This window comes from Tasmannia lanceolata, unplaced genomic scaffold (genome assembly GCF_043159265.1).
Source record: "Tasmannia lanceolata isolate RefF3 unplaced genomic scaffold, GAP_Taslan_0.1 ptg000021l, whole genome shotgun sequence".
NCBI classification, from domain to species: domain Eukaryota; kingdom Viridiplantae; phylum Streptophyta; class Magnoliopsida; order Canellales; family Winteraceae; genus Tasmannia; species Tasmannia lanceolata.
This window is the reverse complement of record NW_027518698.1, coordinates 13,119,236-13,138,489: the sequence shown is the minus strand read 5'-3', so window position 1 is coordinate 13,138,489 and position 19,254 is coordinate 13,119,236. Positions and strand designations below refer to the sequence as shown.

The following is a 19,254-nucleotide window of genomic DNA, read 5'->3' as shown; positions in this document are numbered from 1 at the left end:
ATATAAATATTTGTACGTAATACGTACACCACAGCTCACATGCAATTCATATAACTATGTATCACATACTACTAAAGTATACCACTAATACAATTGAGATTTTAGTTTCGGTATGCATTTCAATGGGGATGGAAATGGAAACAATTCAGTAGTTTCGTATTGGTTTCAGTGGAAATTTAAAACCATGTCTCCAACCATAAATTCTTGAGCACATGGTGACCCCATCCAACTCCAAACTAATAAGGGACTGGTCCAAGACAGTTTAAGAGCAAACTGGTAATCCCCCGGAAGTGGGTTTCCAACTCTTTTCAAACAAGAAACTTAAACAATCTTCCCAACATCAGCCTCACCGTATAGCTTGATCAAGTATAACAGTTTCCCCCCATCGAAGACCCGCCAAATCATCTACGATAACAGACTTGTTGAACTTCCTCAGCTATCAAGCACATCCAAGCAATTGGTATTTTGGTATCTGATTGAAATATAGAAACCAACGATTCGTGTTGCCTACTTGCTGAAAGTACAAATGAAATGGCATGCACATATTAAAGTCCCACCGATGCTCCGATGGTTCAGCCAGATAATCTTAGTCCAGTCTAATTGCCATCCAAAAAAAAAGTAAAAAAAAAAAAGGAAAGAAACCAACGATTCGTGTTGCCTACTTTCTGAAAGTACAAATGAAATGGCATGCACATATTAAAGTCCCCACCGATGCTCCAAGGGTTTAGCCAGATAATCGTAGTCCCGTCTAATTGCTCCCACAGCACACTACTTCCTCACAGCCTCTCAGGTTGGTTGTCTCATAAACCGCAGACTGCACCCATCTAGAAGAAATTAATTTCCACCACTCAGAAAAACAAAGAGAAACTGAACTAAATTGTGACAAAGTCTTTCTCATCGAACAGCTCCATATCCCATACACCAGTTGATCCTCTAGCAGATGAGACGTCCCAAGCAACTCCTCTCCTACCCCAAACATGTTCAATAATTTTGTCTGAAAAAATACCCCGCAAGTTTGGAGTTGTAGATAATTGAGATGTAGATCCTCCTATTACCTACGAAATCTTTGACAGCCCTCCAATACTTCAACCCCAACCCCTCATGTCAAAGACATTAACTTCATTACACATCATTGGTAGCACCCTTCCTGTTACCTTTAGCCCCCTTTATTTTGGTTCCAACTTCAATTACACAATTGGACGAAAAGCACAGAATTTTTAGTTCTCTGGGAACTATTTTGTCTCAATTTCTCTTTACTTAAACGCAACACCAACTAATCTTTCGATGTTGAAAATTGTCTGCCAAACACGCACCTCCACATCTCCATCGGATGAGTAAGCAGAGACTAATGGAGGTTGAATCGGAAGAAAGGATTCCATATATAATACATTGAATCCACTTTTCCTTTTCTTCAAGTAGACATTCTCTCCATTGTCCCCTCCTCATCCATTTTGATCGACAGCCTAGGGACAGCAAATACAGCATTGCTTGCAAACCCCACTTAACTCGTTTTTTTCTTTGCAAATACCATCGCCGCCTCCTATCCATGGCCATTCATTTTTTTCTCCCATCCTCCATACTCGCTTGTTGTTCCCCAGCATCCTCGTCACCACTGCAATCTTGATCTTGGACCATGGTATCAGAAAAGCAATCGGAACCCTCTGCACCGTCCCTAATAGCTACAACTTCTAAAAGCCCAGCAAAAGCAAGACCAAGACCATTAAACAGTTCCCAAGACTGTTATCTTTATCCACTGCTTCGGACTTTTAATCCATTACTTCCAAAAGCCCATCCTCTAATTGCAATTTTCAGGTCCACTCACCCTCCTCATGGCAGACAGATAATCCGACATTCAGAAACAAATGCACAGAGAATACCTAGCCCATCCTTTAACTCAAGCTCTCAAAGATTTGAAAGAGGACTGAAATAAAGAAGAGAAAAATACCTCAAACCAAAGGTTTTCAATCTCCAAACTAATGTAAAATCTACACAATAGAATTGAAGAAGAAATTGTCTTTTTTTCGCAAAAGGAAAAAAATACAGCATGTGCTGGTTTCCTCTTATTTAATTTTCATATATACATTAAGCCCTAGGCAAAAAGAAGCACTATTCACTTTTTTCAGTGAACTTTTTGAGAAATTTTTAAATACACAAAAATGCCTTGATTAAAAAATCTTAAATATTGGCACGCCTTTGTAGATATTTTCTGGTCGAGAAATCTAGCTTCTTTCTCCAAATTTTTTATACATGCTTAATGTGATTCTGTCACGTTAGCCATTAGATTTAGTTTATTTTTCTATTGCACTATTGGACATATGTTATTTTCCTCTCAGGTAGTATTTTATTTAATTTATTAGCATTTTTATTTGGCCTAGATGTGGGGCTGTCCACATCAGTCTACGGCCCACCATATCCCTTACCCCCATAGCCCACTTACCTTTATTAAAACTCTATGATTTGTGGACACGGACACGAGTGTCGGACACGGCGAACTCCTAAAATTTAGAAACGGGGACACGCCTACAATAGAAAGTACATATAATCATGGTTTGTGTACACAGATTTGTGTGCCGAGTTTCGACATAGATATGAGGCATCTAACATGGCAACCCCTAAAAATCTAGAAATAGTGTCACACTCATACACATGCATGTATGTAAAGTTACTGACACTTCTAGCAGTACACTTAAAAGTGTCTACAGGAGTGTCGACACATGTGGACACAGGAGTCGTGTCAGACACGACACGTGTGTCGGACATAAATTCAAAAAGTCGGACAAATCATAGTTAAAACTCTAATTTATACCCTTTTACCCATGGGCCACTTTCCTTAATCCAATTGGCTAATCCTCCTAACCCTTAAGTGAACTAAGACTTGTATCATATTGGCCAACAATAGAGCCCATTGCATAAAATAATTCCCCTCCTTATAAAAACACATTCCTCCACCAAAAAAGAGAATCTTGGCAAAAAATGTGAAAGGAAGCCTCTCTTGTGTCAAGGTACGCCCTCCCCCCTCCCTCTCTCTCCCCTTTTTCTCCTCTCCTCCGGCTCCCGTCATCCACTATAATTTCTCCCTTCTCTCTTCACTTTCCAACATCCTCCTCCGTTCTTTTATTCTACTCTACCACTCCCCCTCTTACCTCCTAGATTCAAACCACTCAAACACTTCTCTCGTCTGCAATTTTGGGGTTTACAGCATTTCATCAAAGCAAGATCATAGGTCATGTTTTCTCTACTCACTTACTTCCAATTGCACTACACTAGTAGATTTAGGACCTTAAGACCTCCAATTCAATGCAAGACTGCTAAAACTATAATATGGCAGCGGCACTATTAGTAATTGTGCAACTGAAATTATCCCTGTCAAGAAGACCAACCTAGAGAGATATACATTTCACAAGATTAATAATGATTTTTCATTGAAACTTGGATCATGTTAGAGATTAGTTTTGACAAGTTGGGGCATTATTTTTATTATTATGAATTTTTTAAGGGTTTCTCAAAGAAAATATGCAAATGAAAATTTTCACTTCAATGAGTGAAATTATTTCAAACTAAGATTGATTAATTTGATCAAGTATTGAATTTGTTGATTTTTTTTTTGTCTTTTTCTTTTTCTATGAATACATGACAAAGGAACTTTATTGAAAATAAAAACAAAGTGCAACCCTCCCCTTGCTCAAGTACGAGGATGACAAAGCCCAACCAAAACGAACACTATTCAAAAAGCAAATGGTGCCGCAAAAAACCAAGTTACTATATTTAGTTCCATGTTTTGCAGCATGAACCACCAAAGAACCTGATACGGTTATACCTAAAACCAAGAGTGTTTCATCAGAAATGTATATATAAAGGATTGTAAACAGATGAATCACCAATTAATTGATTAATCGCAACATTTCACTTATCACGTGGAGATATTGTCCTAAAAAATAACGTGGATATATAAGAATGGGTCATGTGAAACTAAGATAGTAACAGATCGGACACAATACAATGTCGTCTTAAATTATAGCTTCACTCAACCCTAATTTACCCCAAAATATTCTCAATAAGACAATTTACTGAATATATGTATTTATTCATGCAAGAAAAACAAATACAAAAGAATCTCCAAAAGAAGAAACTTAGTGCACAAATTGCATCACTCCGGTGGGATACTTTATTATAACACTAGTGCACAAATCTTCATTGAACAAGCATAAGAAACAAATCTCTATAAGCAATATTAGATAGATAGATGGGACGAGGAGAGAAAAGAGGTCACCGGAAATTTTTTGACATATTTGGACTTGGGGCTTCATTTGTCTTTCCATACAAGAAAGGAAGCTTGGCGGAATTCTTCTGAAGAGAATGTGGGGGAGAAATATGTTGAGCCTCACTCTCTTGAGCAGTTTCCGCGGCAGAAGCAACTGCTGCACCATGTGCAACTGCAGCCGCAACAGAATCAACAGCATAAAAGCCATCAACATTGCCCATGATCCACTCAATCACTTTTTTAACTTCCGCAGCCCATACCAAATGTGCCTGCATTCACTAAAAGAAGAGAAATTATATTGCGTCATACTTAAAGAGTCATTTCAGGGTAGAAAATAGCAGTACAAGGAAAAGGGTTGCTAATAGCAGTATAAGGAAAAGGGTTGCTGCTAACGTTAGCAGGTAGCTTAGCTGCTAATGTTAGCATAAAACAAGCGTGGGGCCACATTGTTGGAGTGATCCTAAGCATTCATTTGAAAAGGCCCATCATGGATGGGGTGTGTACCAAATATCAGCTTCATTGGATTATCATAGGATGTCCATTTGTGCAGGTGAAAATTGACAGATATTGTTTGTCCCTTCATCAGCCCATTTTTTCACCCCACAAATGGACACCCTAAGATGATCCAATGGAGCTGATTTTTGGTGGACACCCTATCCATGAAAGGGCCTTCCAAATGAATGCTTTGGATCCCCCCATCAATGTGGGCCCGACCTTGTTTTATGCTAACGTTAGCAGCAACCTCTCTCTCTCTCTCTCTCTCTCTCTCTCTCTCTCTCTCTCTCTCTCTCTCTCTCTATATATATATATATATATATATATATATATATATATATATAGATTATAATAAAGAGGAAAGGGTTTTTTACTGTTCATCATGCTGACGTGTCAGCCTCCCCTTTAGTCTTAGCATATATTTTCTAGGTTTATTTAAAAAAAAAAAAAAAAAACTTCGTTTTTGCTTAATTAAAAAAATGAAACTTTGCTTACGTGTCAGCCCCACCCCATTGGAACAAAAATTTGCACGCCGTACGCCTAAAATCTCGGGCCGTTATTTTCGAGATTCTCTCTCTCTCTCTCTCTCTCTCTCTCTCTCTCTCTCTCTCTCTTGGTCGAGAGAGAGAGAGAGAGAGAGAGAGAGAGAGATTTTGGTATCCCCATCTATTCATGGCTTTTGGCATTCCCCTTCATTTTTGCTTTTGGCATTCCCCTTCTTTCTTTCTCCGCGTTGACGGTCGAGAGAGAGAGAGAGATTTTGGTGTCGCCATCTATTCATGGCTTTTGGCATTCCCCTTCGTTTTTGCTTTTGGCATTCCCCTTCTTTCTTTCTTCGTGTTGACTCAGCAAGAAGCCGAATACAGAGTTAGGGTTTTGTTTTCCATCTCCTTTTTCTATCTTATTTTCTCTGTCTTTGTACCTCCCATCTCTCTTAAAATTGCTTCGCATGATAAAACCAGTCTGGAGATAACCCTCATCCCGGCATCGCTGTAGCTCTCTCTCTTGGCTTCAATTTCATCTTATTCTTCTTCTTATGTGATTTTTTTTTTCAGGGTTTTCTTTTCCATTGCAGCAAATTTCCTTTCTATTTTGGGTTATTGAAATGGTGATAGCTTCTTCCTCTGTAAAGCTTCGTCTCTTTTAATTTGTTGATGACGTATTTACATTTTTCATTTTCATTTTCATTTTTGCTGCTTCTTTTGTCAAAATCTGTGATTTTTTCCTTTCATGGCAGCAAATGGAGAGACGGTCTTTTTGTGTGATGCACACATGTATGAAGCAGATTTACACCTTTGAAAGTCGGTTGGTTAGTCTTTGGTGACTTCCCATCTCTAAGCTTAGAAACCCTAGAGGTTCCCCTTCCTCGCCATTCTTCATTTTTCAATTCTCTGCATACTGTCTTTGTGTGCTCTACAGGATCTAACAGGTTTAGAAAGCTCTCCCTTCTTTTTCTTATAACATTACACTACCCATTGTGTGCTCTATAGGTAAATACCTTTTTTTCCCTGATTGCAGTCCTCCATTCTTATATCATTACATATTCTTCTTCTTCTTTTCTTTTTTATTTTATTTTATGTTTTTTACTTATTTTACTTAATGTGTTTTTCACTTACATCTCTGTAGAAAGTTACATGAACCTGTAGAATGGAGAGGGGGATTGGTAGAGGAAGATTCTTACGTCTCTGTAGAAATACCTTTTTCTTTTCTCTACAATCCAACCACATTGATGCATATCTTCGGTGCAAGAATAACCTGTTGTAGAAGGCAAGGTCTCAGGTCTAATTCTCTCTCACCATCTTTTATACATTTATTTTCCCTTCAAAACTTTAATTATTTTATCTGCTGTCTGAAACTATGTAGATAAAATGCATCTTCATAGCATTGTTATGAATTTCTTAACAGTGAGAGAAGTATTTGAATATTTAACAAGGGAAATCACAAGATTCAAACATTATATTTTGTATTTCCTTAGATATTATGTATCCTTATCTTTATTTGATTAAATTTTTGTTTTCATTATTGGGTCTATGTATGTGTCCTATTCATCGATATCCACCATTGGGTGTGTTTGGAATATTGCAGTTGAGTGCACATCTAAATGAATCCTTCTACCCCAAATGTTTTGCCGTCCACATGTTCAGAAATTTTTTTCGGTCTTCAATTTCCAGCGTCATTTTTTATGCCGCCAAAATTTCCATCTTTTTAAATTCTATCCTCTTTCATCAGAGATTACAATTATTTTTCTCATTATTCTCTTATCTTTAATTTTATTTTCTACTATGTTCGTGTAATTGATGAAATGGCTTTGATTCTTAGGACAAGGTGGTTATCCTCCTGAAGCATGAGGCTAGATTGAAAAGGGGGTTTTATAATAGCGCAGAATCCGAGATATGTGCATTATTGTCTGTTGTTTATCAACTGAATCCGAGTATGTGCATTAATTTTTTTATCCGCTGTAATTGATGAAATGGCTTTGATTATTAGGACAAGGTGGTTATGCTGCTGAAGCAGGAGGCTAGATTGAAAGGGGGGTTTTATAATAGCCCAGAATCCAGGGTATGTGCATTATTTTCTGTTGTTTATATTCTGAATCCGGGTATTTGCATTAATTTTTTTATCCGTCTTTTTAATCTTCAGATTATTTTTTGCATTGTCTCTTGTGGTTATTATTGCACCAGATGTTTATCACCCACAAATACTAAGCATTCGGACAACAAAAATAATAAGAAGATTTTGGTTGTGGGTTGAAAATTTAATCTTTGTTTTGTTTTGCTGTTTTTTTTTTTTTTTGCATGCAATATGCGGTTTGATGTCCCTTCTGGGTTGAAATGCAACACTATGCCTCCACCACCAAAACAGAGAGGCATGTTTAATATATTTGGTGCTATATTAGAAATCGTTGTGATACCATTTTAATTTCAGTTCACACTATTTAGGTCTGCTTCCGGACAAACTAAGGTTACATATCCTTATAGTGTAATGGGATTTCCCTTCTCAAAGCCAATTAACCGACCGACTTTGGGGTTTCTCAACATTTTGCACTTTCTACCATTCAAAAAAAAAAAAAAAAAAACATTTTGCACTTTCTCAACATTTTACATTACTCACATATGTGCATTTAATGTTGATATAATGAATCTTTCGCCTTACAACTCAGCGACGTCATGTTACAGTTACTAGAACAGAGGTTTTTGTTGCTTTGCAAACTCATTCATAGAAAGTCTGATGTTACACTAAACTGAAATTCAATTATTTATTGGATCAAAGTAATAAGGTAATTGATCTGATTTATTTTTCTCTGGGCTGATTTCGGGATTTTAGCTGATGATCGGACCATGGATTTTCTCCACTAAAGGGTGTTGTCTTTTCTTATTTTCTGACTTTGTGGTTAGGGCATAACTCTTCTTTGTGAAAAGTTGACCATGAATTTTCTCTAGGAAAGGGTGTTGAATTTTTCTTTAAGCTTAGTCCATAACCCCTCTTCATCAAAATTTAGATCTTCGGTATTTCCTACCTTTTTATCTCTGCCTGCCTGATGTATCTGGGATATCACTCAGAAAATTGGCCTTCTTATTCAAGTCGATATTTGGTAAGTGGCTTGGTTTGGATTTGTTACCATTGTTCAGTTTAATACATTATTATCTCTGTAAAGCTTTTCAAGAGATATAATACCAGAAATTTCTTCAAATAAAATGTACCTTACATATAATTCAATAATTTTCAATTCCATTTTTCTTTGCCGATATGATAATTTGAATAATGATATTGGCCAGAACATGTGCATGTTGAGAAATGGGGTAAAATTATTTGTGCCCAATTTACACTATTGCTTATGTATTTTAGAAAGTCAGGGATTATTTGGAAATATGTGTTTTTCCTTACCTATTGGATATTTCATCTCAATGGTTGCCCGAGCTAAAGTCAATCTTTTCTTCGCTGCAGATCTGAGTAAGCATCCCATTGACACATTGTCGGTCGGATTGGTGATAGTTATAGGGTCTTCGCATACTCTATAATGGGCTTCTCATTATTTATTTCATTTTGATTTTTTTTTTGGGTTTTGGGTTTAAGTTCTTCTAAGATTTGATGGTGGTTTTTGAGTTGTTTGAATCAATGAACGTCGACTTTTTTTTTTTTTTGATGACGTAGGATGTCCCCACCCCCTTCGGGAGTAGGACCAGTCCCTTCAATGAACTTCGACTAGAATGGATTCAAATGTTGGAATCCTTCTTTCATCATGCTTTTGTTACAAATTTGGGGATTTTTTTGGTAATGTCTAATATGTTCAGCTGTTTAACTCTTTTGATTCAGTTATTGTTACAAGTATGTGAATTTCTTCCTTAATGTCAGAATCTATCACAATGGTTTTTCTTTTTTTATATGGCTGGTGTTCCAAATTTGAATTATTTTTTTTCTAATGTTGGGTTGGGATCAATGGTGATATGCTTAATGGTTGGTTACTTACCTGTTCATCCATACTCGGTACTTTTCTTTTCCTTTCTTTTTCTTTATGCTTCTTATCAAACATGTTTAAGAAAATTAACCCTTAGGAGGAGATCCATGAATTACAGGGGTTGATATCAATCTTTGAAAATCCATCAAAGGAGCTTCGTAAAGAACTAATGTTGGATTTTTTTCATAATTGCTCATCGCTATGCCAAATTTATTTTCTACATTTTTTTTTTGGTTTGAACATGTGTCTGCACAAATTCCATGCTCATAGTTTACAGGAATGCCCTTTTAAACCCATCCTGTTTTCAGTCATTTACCTTTTTTGTCGTACCCGTGCATCGCACGGAGTTTCTTACTAGTATATATATATATATATATATATATATATATATATATAGAGAGAGAGAGAGAGAGAACATTTCCTACACACTTGCGTAGGTAAGTTACCTACACACTAGCTTAAAATACAGTGGGGGCCCACATTGTTTGGGTGATCCAAACCATTCATTTGAATGATCCTCACATAGATAGGGTGACCACAAAAAATCAGATCCATAGGATCATCTTAACCATTCAAACTATGGAGGCAAAAAATGGACTAATTTGTGAAGGTTTATACACGTCCATTTTACCTCCACAAATCGTAGGGTTGGAATGATCCTATGGATCTGATTTTTTGTGGACACCCTATCTATGTGAGGACCATTCAAATGAATTGTTCGGATCACCCAAACAATGTGGGCCCCTACTGTATTTTAAGCTAGTGTGTAGGTAACTTACTTACACAAGTGTGTAGGAAATGTTCTCTCATATATATATATATATATATATATATATATATATATATATATATATATATATATATATCTGAGAAAATGATTGTGCGGTCGACCGCACCAAGCTTAGGTGCGGTCGAGGGCCCCAAACTCATGCGGGCCCACTTTGTTAGGATGACCCAAAGCATTCATTTGAAAGACCCTTACATAGATGAGGTTTGTACAAAAAATCAGCTCCTTAGGATCATCCTAACCCATCCATTTGTGGAGGTCAAAATGGACAGACACTGTTTGCCACAAATCTGCCCATTTTTGCCCTCCATTTTTGGAGGGGTTAGGATGATCCAATGGACCTGATTTTTTGTACACACCCTATCTATGATGGGACCTTGCAAATGAATGGTTTTTATCAGTACAAAAAATGTGGGACCTAGCTTAGGTGCAGTCGACCGCACAATCTCATTCCTCTATATATATATATATATATATATATATATATAGGAAAACTGTTCGTGAGCTTATATAAGCTTATATGAGCTTGAGTGCAGATAAGCTTATATAAGCTTATATGAGCTCTAGCTCACAAACACTTTTCCCTATGTGTGTAGGTACTCCCTGGACTAATCTACTCCCTAGCTTAAAATAATAGTTGGGGCCACATTGTTTGGGTGATCCAAAGCATTCATTTGATGGCCGCCCGCATAGATAGGGTGTGCCCAAAAAATAGCTCGATAGGATCATCCTATCCCTATGACTTGTGGAGGCAAAAATGGACGTGTGTAAACCTGCACAAATCTGTCCATTTTTTGCCTCCACAGATCATAGGGTTAGGATGATCCTATCGAGCTGATTTTTAGGGCACACCCTATCTATGTGAGGGGCCATCAAATGAATGCTTTGGATCACCCAAACAACGTGGCCCCCACTGTTATTTTAAGCTAGGGAGTAGATAAGTTATCTACTCCAGGGAATACCTACTCTCTCTCTCTCTCTCTCTCTCTCTCTCTCTCTCTCTCTCTCTCTATATATATATATATATATATATATATATATATATATAGAGAGAGAGAGAGAGAGAGAAGGGTTCATGCGCTCAAAGTGCTGGAAAGGGGCGTGGGGCCGCATTGGGGGTGGATCCTAAGCATTCATTTGGGAGGTCCCATCATGGATGGGGGGTGTACAAAAAATCAGCTCCATTGGACCCTCTTAGGGTGTCCATTTGTGGGACCAAAAATGGACAGATACTGTTTGTCCACAAATCTGCCCATTTTTGGCCCCACAAATGGACACCCTATGGTGATCTAATGGAGCTGATTTTTGGTGAACGCCCTATCCATGAAAGAGCCCATCAAATGAATGCTTTGGATCCCCCCCCCCCCAAATGTGGCCCACCCTGTTTCTGCACTCGAGCACATATATATATATATATATATATATATATATATATATATATATATATATATATATATATATATATGAGGAAAGGGCTGCTGCTAACGTTAGCAGCTAAGCTTACCTGCTAACGTTAGCATACAATAAGGTCGGGCCCACATTGTTGGGGGATCCAAAGCATTCATTTGGAAGACCCTTTCATGGATAGGGTGCCCACCCCACAAATGGACACATGTTTGTGTGAGAGAGAAAAGAGTGTCTCCATGGAGTAGATAAGTTATCAACTCCAACAGGCAAAAATACAGTGGAGGGCCACATTGTTTGGGGAATGTAAATCATTCATTCGATGGGCCCTAATATAGATAATGTGTGCCCAAAATATCAACTCCATAGGATCATCCCAACCCTTCGATTTGTGGAGGTTTAAAAATGGACGGGTATAAAATTTCACAAATCCGTCCATTTTTAACCTCCACAAATCGAAGGGTTAGGATGATCCTATGGAGCTGATTTTTTGGGCACACCCTATCAATGTCAGGGCCTATCAAATGAATGCTTTGGATCATCCAAACAATGTCGGCCCACTGTGCTCTGGCCGATGGAGTACATAACTTATCTACTCTCTCTCTCTCTCTCTCTCTCTCTCTCTCTCTCTCTCTCTCTCTCTCTCTATATATATATATATATATATATATATATATATATATATATATATATATATATGAGAAAAGGGTTCCTGCGCTCGAGCATAGAAACAGGGGGGTGGGGCCATTGGGGGGGAGATCCTAACCATTCATTTGGAAGGGCCCATCATGGTTGGGGGGTCTACCAAAAATCAGCTCCATTGGATGACCAATGGATGTCCATTTGTGGGGCCAAAAATGTACAGATACTGTTTGTCCACAAATTTGTCATTTTTTGCCCCACAAATGGACACCCTAAGGTGATCCAATGGAGCTGATTTTTTGGTGGACACCCTACCCATGAAAGGGCCCATCAAATGAATGCTTTGGATCCCACCCAAAATGTGGCCCCACCCTGTTTCTGTGCTCGAGCACAGATAAGCTTATCTGCGCTTGAGCGCAGCAACTCTATTCTCTCTGCGCTCGAGCGCAGCAACTCTACTCTCTCTCTCTCTCTCTCTCTCTCTCTCTCTCTATATATATATATATATATATATATATATATATGAGGAAACTGTTGGTGCGCTTAAGCTCACCAAACTTATGGTGAGCTTAAGCGCCCAATCACATGGGGGCACACTTTGTTAGGATGATCCAAAGCATTCATTTTAAAGTCCCTTACATAGATAGGGGGTGTACCAAAAATCAGCTCCATAGGATCATCCTAACCCCTCCATTTGTGGAGGACAAAAATGGACAAACACAAATCTGCCATTTTTTTTCCTCCACAAATGGAGGGGTTAGGATGATCCTATGGAGCTGATTTTTGGTACACCCCCTATCTATCATAAGACCTTGCAAATGAATGGTTTGGATCACCACATGTGATTGGGGAGCCATGTGATTGGGGAGCTTAAGCGCACCATAGGTTTGGTGCGCTTAAGCTCACCAACAGTTTCCTCTATATATATATATATATATATATATATATATATATATATATTAGGAAATGGTTTCTGGGCTCGAGCTCAGCCTGAGCTAGAGCTCACAAACCACATCTCCCATTATTGTTTGAGTCCTCCAACCCATTCATTCTATAGGTTATAGTTAAGATTATGGTTATGGTTAGGATTCTGGGTTATGGTTAGGGTTATGATTTGTGGAGGTTTAAAATGGATGGCTAGAAATTATGATCCTATAGATCGGACGGTTAGGATTATGGTATGGAGCTGGTTTGTTAGGAAAACCTTATCTATGTGAGGTAGTATAAAATGAATGGGTTGGATGAGTCAAACTACTATGGGAGATGGTGTATTCTAAGCTCTAGCTCAGAAAACCAAGCCCCCTATATATATATATATATATATATATATATATATATATATGGTATGGTATGGAGCTGGTTTGCTAGGAACACCTTATCTATGTGAGGTAGTATAAAATGAATGGGTTGGATGAGTCAAACTACTATGGGAGATGGTGTATTCTAAGCTCTAGCTCAGAAACCACGCCCCCCATATATATACATATATATATATATATATATATATATATATATATGTATATATATATATATATATATATATATATAGAGAGAGAGAGAGAGAGAACTGTTGGTGCGCTTAAGCTCACCATTTTTTTGGTGGGCTTAAGTTGTTATAACGCCTCCCATTCGTTTAAATGTTTGGGTCCCGCTTAAGCGCACCAATGGGAGGCGTTATAACAACTTAAGCACACCAAAAAAATGGTGCGCTTAAGCTCACTAACAGTTTTCTCATATATATATATAAGGAAAGGGTTCCTGCTAACGTTAGCGTAAAACAAGGGTGGGCCACATTGTTGGGCTGATCCTAAGCATTCATTTGAAAACTATATCATCAGCATAGATTACCAACACAATAGATCCTATCTTCGACCGACAGTTGAACACAGAGTGATCAACTTCACATCTTTTCAACCCAAATTGCATTACTGTTGCACTGAATTTACCAAATCATGCAAAAGGAGACTGTTTCAATCCATAAAGTTTTTTTTTTTTTTGAAAGATGACAAATATTTTCATTGATACTATGAAAGGTACATTGGGGACCAGAGGTCCCAGCTTGCATTACATAGTATCGAGTACGTCTGGCCAAGAGCATACTTCTGAGCCAGGAAAGCTGAGAGTAAATATAATGAAAAAATGTTCAATCCATAAAGTTACTTTAAGCAATATACCTTCTGAGACTCCTTGAGCGGCATACACAGGTTGTTGCTCCAAATAGAGTTCTCCATGCAAATCATCATTCAAGAAGGCAATTTAATGACTAACTGGTGCAGTGGATGGTTGAGATTTACAGCGAGAGATAGTGACACAGACTGAAGAGATCTTAGCCATGGAAGAAGGTATTTGAATAATTGACACCAAAAGTTTGAGTGTATCCCACCGCAACTAAATGTGCCTTGAGTCTTTCAATTGATCCATGCCTCAAGCCCACGGGAGGATTTGAAGAAGCCTTTGGGTGACCCGTTAACCAAAATGAAAAACCATGAAAAAGATACACACCTCATGATCTAGGCTCACCATCTCTCCCCAAATCACATTGCAATTCCATTCAACCCTACCATAAGTCTTCTCCATGTCTAGCTTGCAGACCACACCTTCTCTACCGAACTACTGATTGTTCGCATGCGGGGCGGTTGAGCTACTCACGCGAACCGCCCACCTTACTACTTAATAGGGACAGAAGGGAGAAGGTTGTGAAGGTGGCCTCATTATCCACACCTCCGGTCGGATGAATGGAGGCCTATACTCTACTCATAGGAATAGGACTACTTGTATCTTCATGTTAGAGTCATTCCGTTTGGTCCCCCCTCTAACGAGGAACTTTCGACTTGCATGTGCCATCAACGAACTGTCAAGAATTTGTCTCTCCTGGATGAAGGTTGATTGATTATTGGAAATTACCTTGGGGAGAAGTAGAGAACATTTTTAATCTTTCCGATAACAATTTGGCAAGGACCTTGTACAGGCACCCCACAAGGCTGATCGGTCTAAAATCAAAAAACTTCACAGCACCTTCAACCTTAGGGATCAAAGCAACGAAAGTGGCACCCACATTTCTGTCCAATATCAACCAATCAAAGAATTCCGAAAACAGACATATGACATCGAATTTGGCTGAAAGAAGGCCAAGCAAAATCCATTTGGACTAGGCGTCGGATCTCTATCAAGGCTGAAAAGCCCACTCCGATCTCCTCCTCCGAAAAGAGCCTTTCCAGAAAACCAATGTCCTGTTCATCAAGAGTACCAAAATCAACTCCATCCGGTCTAGGCCTCTTGCCTCCCTCAGAGGAATAACGGGATTTATAAAATTCTAGAATTTCTTTAGGCCAAGTTTGGATACCTCATGTTTTTGTATTTGGATTAGGATTTGAGTTTTGGATACAAAATACATCAATCATCTTCATGCTCATGTTGTACGAGAGAGAGGGAGGGAGGGAGGGAGGGGAAAACACCCAAATGAAAGCTTGCAACGGAGAAAATAACATGAATTGAAGACCCAACTTGGTTTCGGTGAAGATCTGATCGGAACTCCGGCGAGCTTCTGAGGGCCCAAGCCTTTCTTGGTCCTCCTTTTAGGGCCCAAGCCCTTCTTGTTCCTTCATGGTTTCAAATTTAATATCAAAGCTTGTTTGAAGAGGGATATTGGGATGAAATGTTCTTGCCACCGGGAGATTGGATTTGTAAAAGATGTGGCTACCACAACTTCAAAAGAAGACACTTATGTCGATGGTGTCAAAATCCGACTATCAAGGTCTCTGCTTCGAAGGTCCCAAATCCGAAGGAATTGCCTGAGGAAGTGGTAGGAGGGTGGCCTGATTCAGGTGAAATTCAAGTCTATGACGAAAGAGTCCCAGTAATATCAATTACTGGTAAGGAGGTGGAGGATCGTAGACAATCTCTAAATGCCTGTCGGATAGGCAGGATGAAGGTGGAAGAAAGGGATTTAGAAGACCTTTGGCGATAGGCAAAATGGTTTTGGGATATACCATCCTTGATCCAACCTTGTATCCTTAGCAACAACGAGGTTCTCTTCATGTTTGAGTCTCCGGAGCTGGCTTCCAGGATATTGAGAAAGGAGGGACAAGCCCTTGGTCACTATCTCCTCTCTCTTGATGCATGGAGCCCAGGTTACCAACAGGGGGCGAGAGCAGTCTGGGTCAACTTCCACGGAATCCCTCTTCATGCGTGGGCAACATCGACGGTTGAAGCATTGGGGAAAATTTTTGGGCCAGTGTTGGAGATCAAAATGGACTGTATGAGATTTGTATCGGCAAAAATATTCACAACTGAGTGGAATTTGGCGAGATCATTTGTTCGTCTCCAGGTCCAAAGCTATTGGTTCACCATTGGGATCGAAATCCAGGAAGAAGAAATCAATGAAGTGAAAATGCCTGAATCTATGAGATTGGAAAAAATGAGAAAAACATCCCGGCGGGAGGAAAGAGATGAATCGGCGGAACCGGAAATAGCGCCCTACCATTCCAAATTGCGCCGGGATGTCGATCCAGCGGGTTATCGCAGATCCATCCAGCAATTTCAAGGCACAAGGCTAAGGCAAATCCCTATCGTTGATCAGGATGCGGCTAAAAGGAAATCTTCAATCGTCGATCAATCTCTCACTAGACATTGTTCAAAAAGCAGGGCTACGAATATTCCCAATGGGCCCCACCAGTTGGGTTCAAATTTGGAGAAACAAGCGGCCGGGCATAATTCAAAAAAGAAGCATATACAGTTGTATGGCCCACTCACTGCTTGAAGTAACTTGGGACCGTTGGAAAATGTAAAGGACATGTGGAACTCACCCTGAAGCTATGGACATGGCGTAAGAGAAAGACGGATCACTCGGATCAGAATAAAATAGGTCTGAAATCAAAAGAGAGTAGATTCTTGGGCTCTCTAAAACACTGTCCGGGTGGCTTCACTCCTAAACTAAGAAGGGGACTGATCACCAAGGTAAGGAGCTAGCCCCACAATAGTACGTTGAAGCGAAGAAAAGGTCGTCTAATTCCAGTGGGCCAGAGCAAGAGATACCCCGTGGAAAAATCTGTCTTAAGTCGAGAGGGGTTTGGACAAAAGAAATTGAAACTTCAATCGCCATGTTGGAAGGTAAAGATGGCAGAATTGGTGGTCGAGGAGGCTAATCTGGCTCACAAGACCTCCAGGGTGGGAGAGATCTTTTGTTAAGAGGAAGTGGGGGTACTGAGGGTTACAAATATTTGTCTCCAATGAAGTGCTGAGTTTAGATATAGATATGTTTTTGTTGTTATTTACTATTAGTGGAGTGGGGAAGGAAAAAGGGATGTTCAAAGGGGAAGTCGGGTGTTTTGTTGTTTAGTTTGTGGAATCCATGAAGTTGGTTTTAGTTCTGTTGGTCGGTGTTAAGGTGGTGTTTTAGAATGGTGGATTGGAGAGATAGCAGGAGTAATTATCCCATATAATGTCAGATTCCAGGTGCGGCGAGGATAGTATTAGATCTCCAATAGCTTGAGAGGCCATGGTCTTTCGCTTGTCAAGGCAATCCGCTTGGAAGAAATTCTTCTACTCTGCTATTAGTAAAGGAATGTGGTGGTGTTGCTGCTAAAGAACTGTTGGAGTGTCTTGAGGTTGTTTGAGGAAGACGAAGGATGTATGATGTGATCCAACCGTTGGATCATCTTTTATTCAGTTGATGAACCATTAGATTGTTATTTTTAGGGTTATTGGACTCATTTACTATTTTTTTGGTTTCTCCTAGATGTGAGAGGATGTCCACATCACTAGGGCCCACTCACATGCACACATACACTAGCCTCACTTACCCCTACCCTTTTATTTCATTGGTTGAGACCCTTTTACCCTTAAAAGGCTTATTTTCATAAGTAGTAGGAGAGGGGTAGAATGGACTTTGGCTCACTTAAGTTCTTTTATGCACATGGGGGAAATAAGGAGGGATTTGGGTCCACCAACACATAACTCACGTATATGAGAGGCTTGGGGGAGAAAACCCTAGTTTTTTTGGATTGAAAGAAAAGAAAGAAGTGCAAAGCACTCCACCTTCCCTTCCAATAGGCCGACGGCCATTCTTCCTCCCCTTCTTCATTCCCTCTCTCTCTCTCGCGCATGGAGCGAGGGTTTCTCCTCCCTTTACCCCTCACGGCTTGGTGAGTTTTCCCTCTTTCTTTCTACACATTTTCTTCTCTTCTTTTCTCTATCATTTTCTCTTGCTAGGTCCTCATATCCTTCCTCTCTTCTTTAACCTATTTTCATCATACCACCACTTCGTCCCTTTCTAGACTCCTTTCCATTGATTTCTATCATCAACCTCAACATTTTCGAAGGTTTCTTGAAGGTTACTGCTGCCCACGCATAGATCCATGCCTACCAACCACTTCCCCATCATCTTGGACCGTTATGTGAGTATTTCCTTTGGTGAATCACTGCTGCGTTTTCCGGTAAGGTTTCGGAAGCCCAGAAATCCATTTGCGTTCCCTCCTTAACCCATATTTTGCACTAGATTTGAGCCATAATCATTTCCTTGTTGTTTTAGGATGCTTGAGCCTTGATTGATGTTTGTGGGCCCTAGTTTTAATTAATCTATTTTCCAGACAGCACACTGTTTTTTTTTAATAAATTCACATTTAGCCATTTTGTGCTCTCTTCAATGCATTGGAATGTTTCTATTCAAAGGCTACTTAATTTAGAATAAGGTTGCACTGATTTTTTTCTCTCAAAATCTAACCATACGTGGGTTTTCCGAGTTGTTTTAAATCATTATGTTTGTGTTGCATTTATTTGGGTATGTTATGCATGTTACTTTGCAGGTTTAATCCCCACGAGCTCCATTAGATCTTGGTAGTTGTTGTAAGCCCTCCCGGGTTTGCACCAAAGTGGTATCAGAGCCTAAAGTTCATAGTTTGATTCGTGTCCATGGTCACACGCCATCTCGGCGTTCCTTGCGTCCATATAGAGTTTATCTTGTCTAGCGCACACTAGGTGTTCGGTTAATGTCTTGATAGAGTCTAGATTAGTCAATCTTGTCTCGTAGGGCATATTTAGGTCATAGTGTCAATCTAGGTTAGTTTCTTAGTCATCTAGTGTCAAGTGTTGTTTTGTGTCAGTGAGTTTCACTTAGTTCCCGCATTTCCGACGCGTTCGCCCATGGCGCATAGGGGCAACGCTCCCGCACGGGGCCAGGGCCGAGGCCGGAGCCATTTACAGCCTAGAGGT

At 39.4% G+C, this 19,254-nt stretch overlaps 1 protein-coding gene across 1 annotated transcript in view; it reads right to left on the bottom strand.

The window, feature by feature from the left end:
- The window catches only part of VPS54, a 114,626-nt gene that overhangs the window by 39,132 nt on the left and 56,240 nt on the right, over positions 1–19,254 (bottom strand). Inside the window, exon 8 of the mRNA XM_077365554.1 lies at positions 4,271–4,530. Coding sequence (XP_077221669.1) covers positions 4,271–4,530 — 260 coding nt within the window. The remainder of the gene's footprint in view (positions 1–4,270; positions 4,531–19,254) is intronic.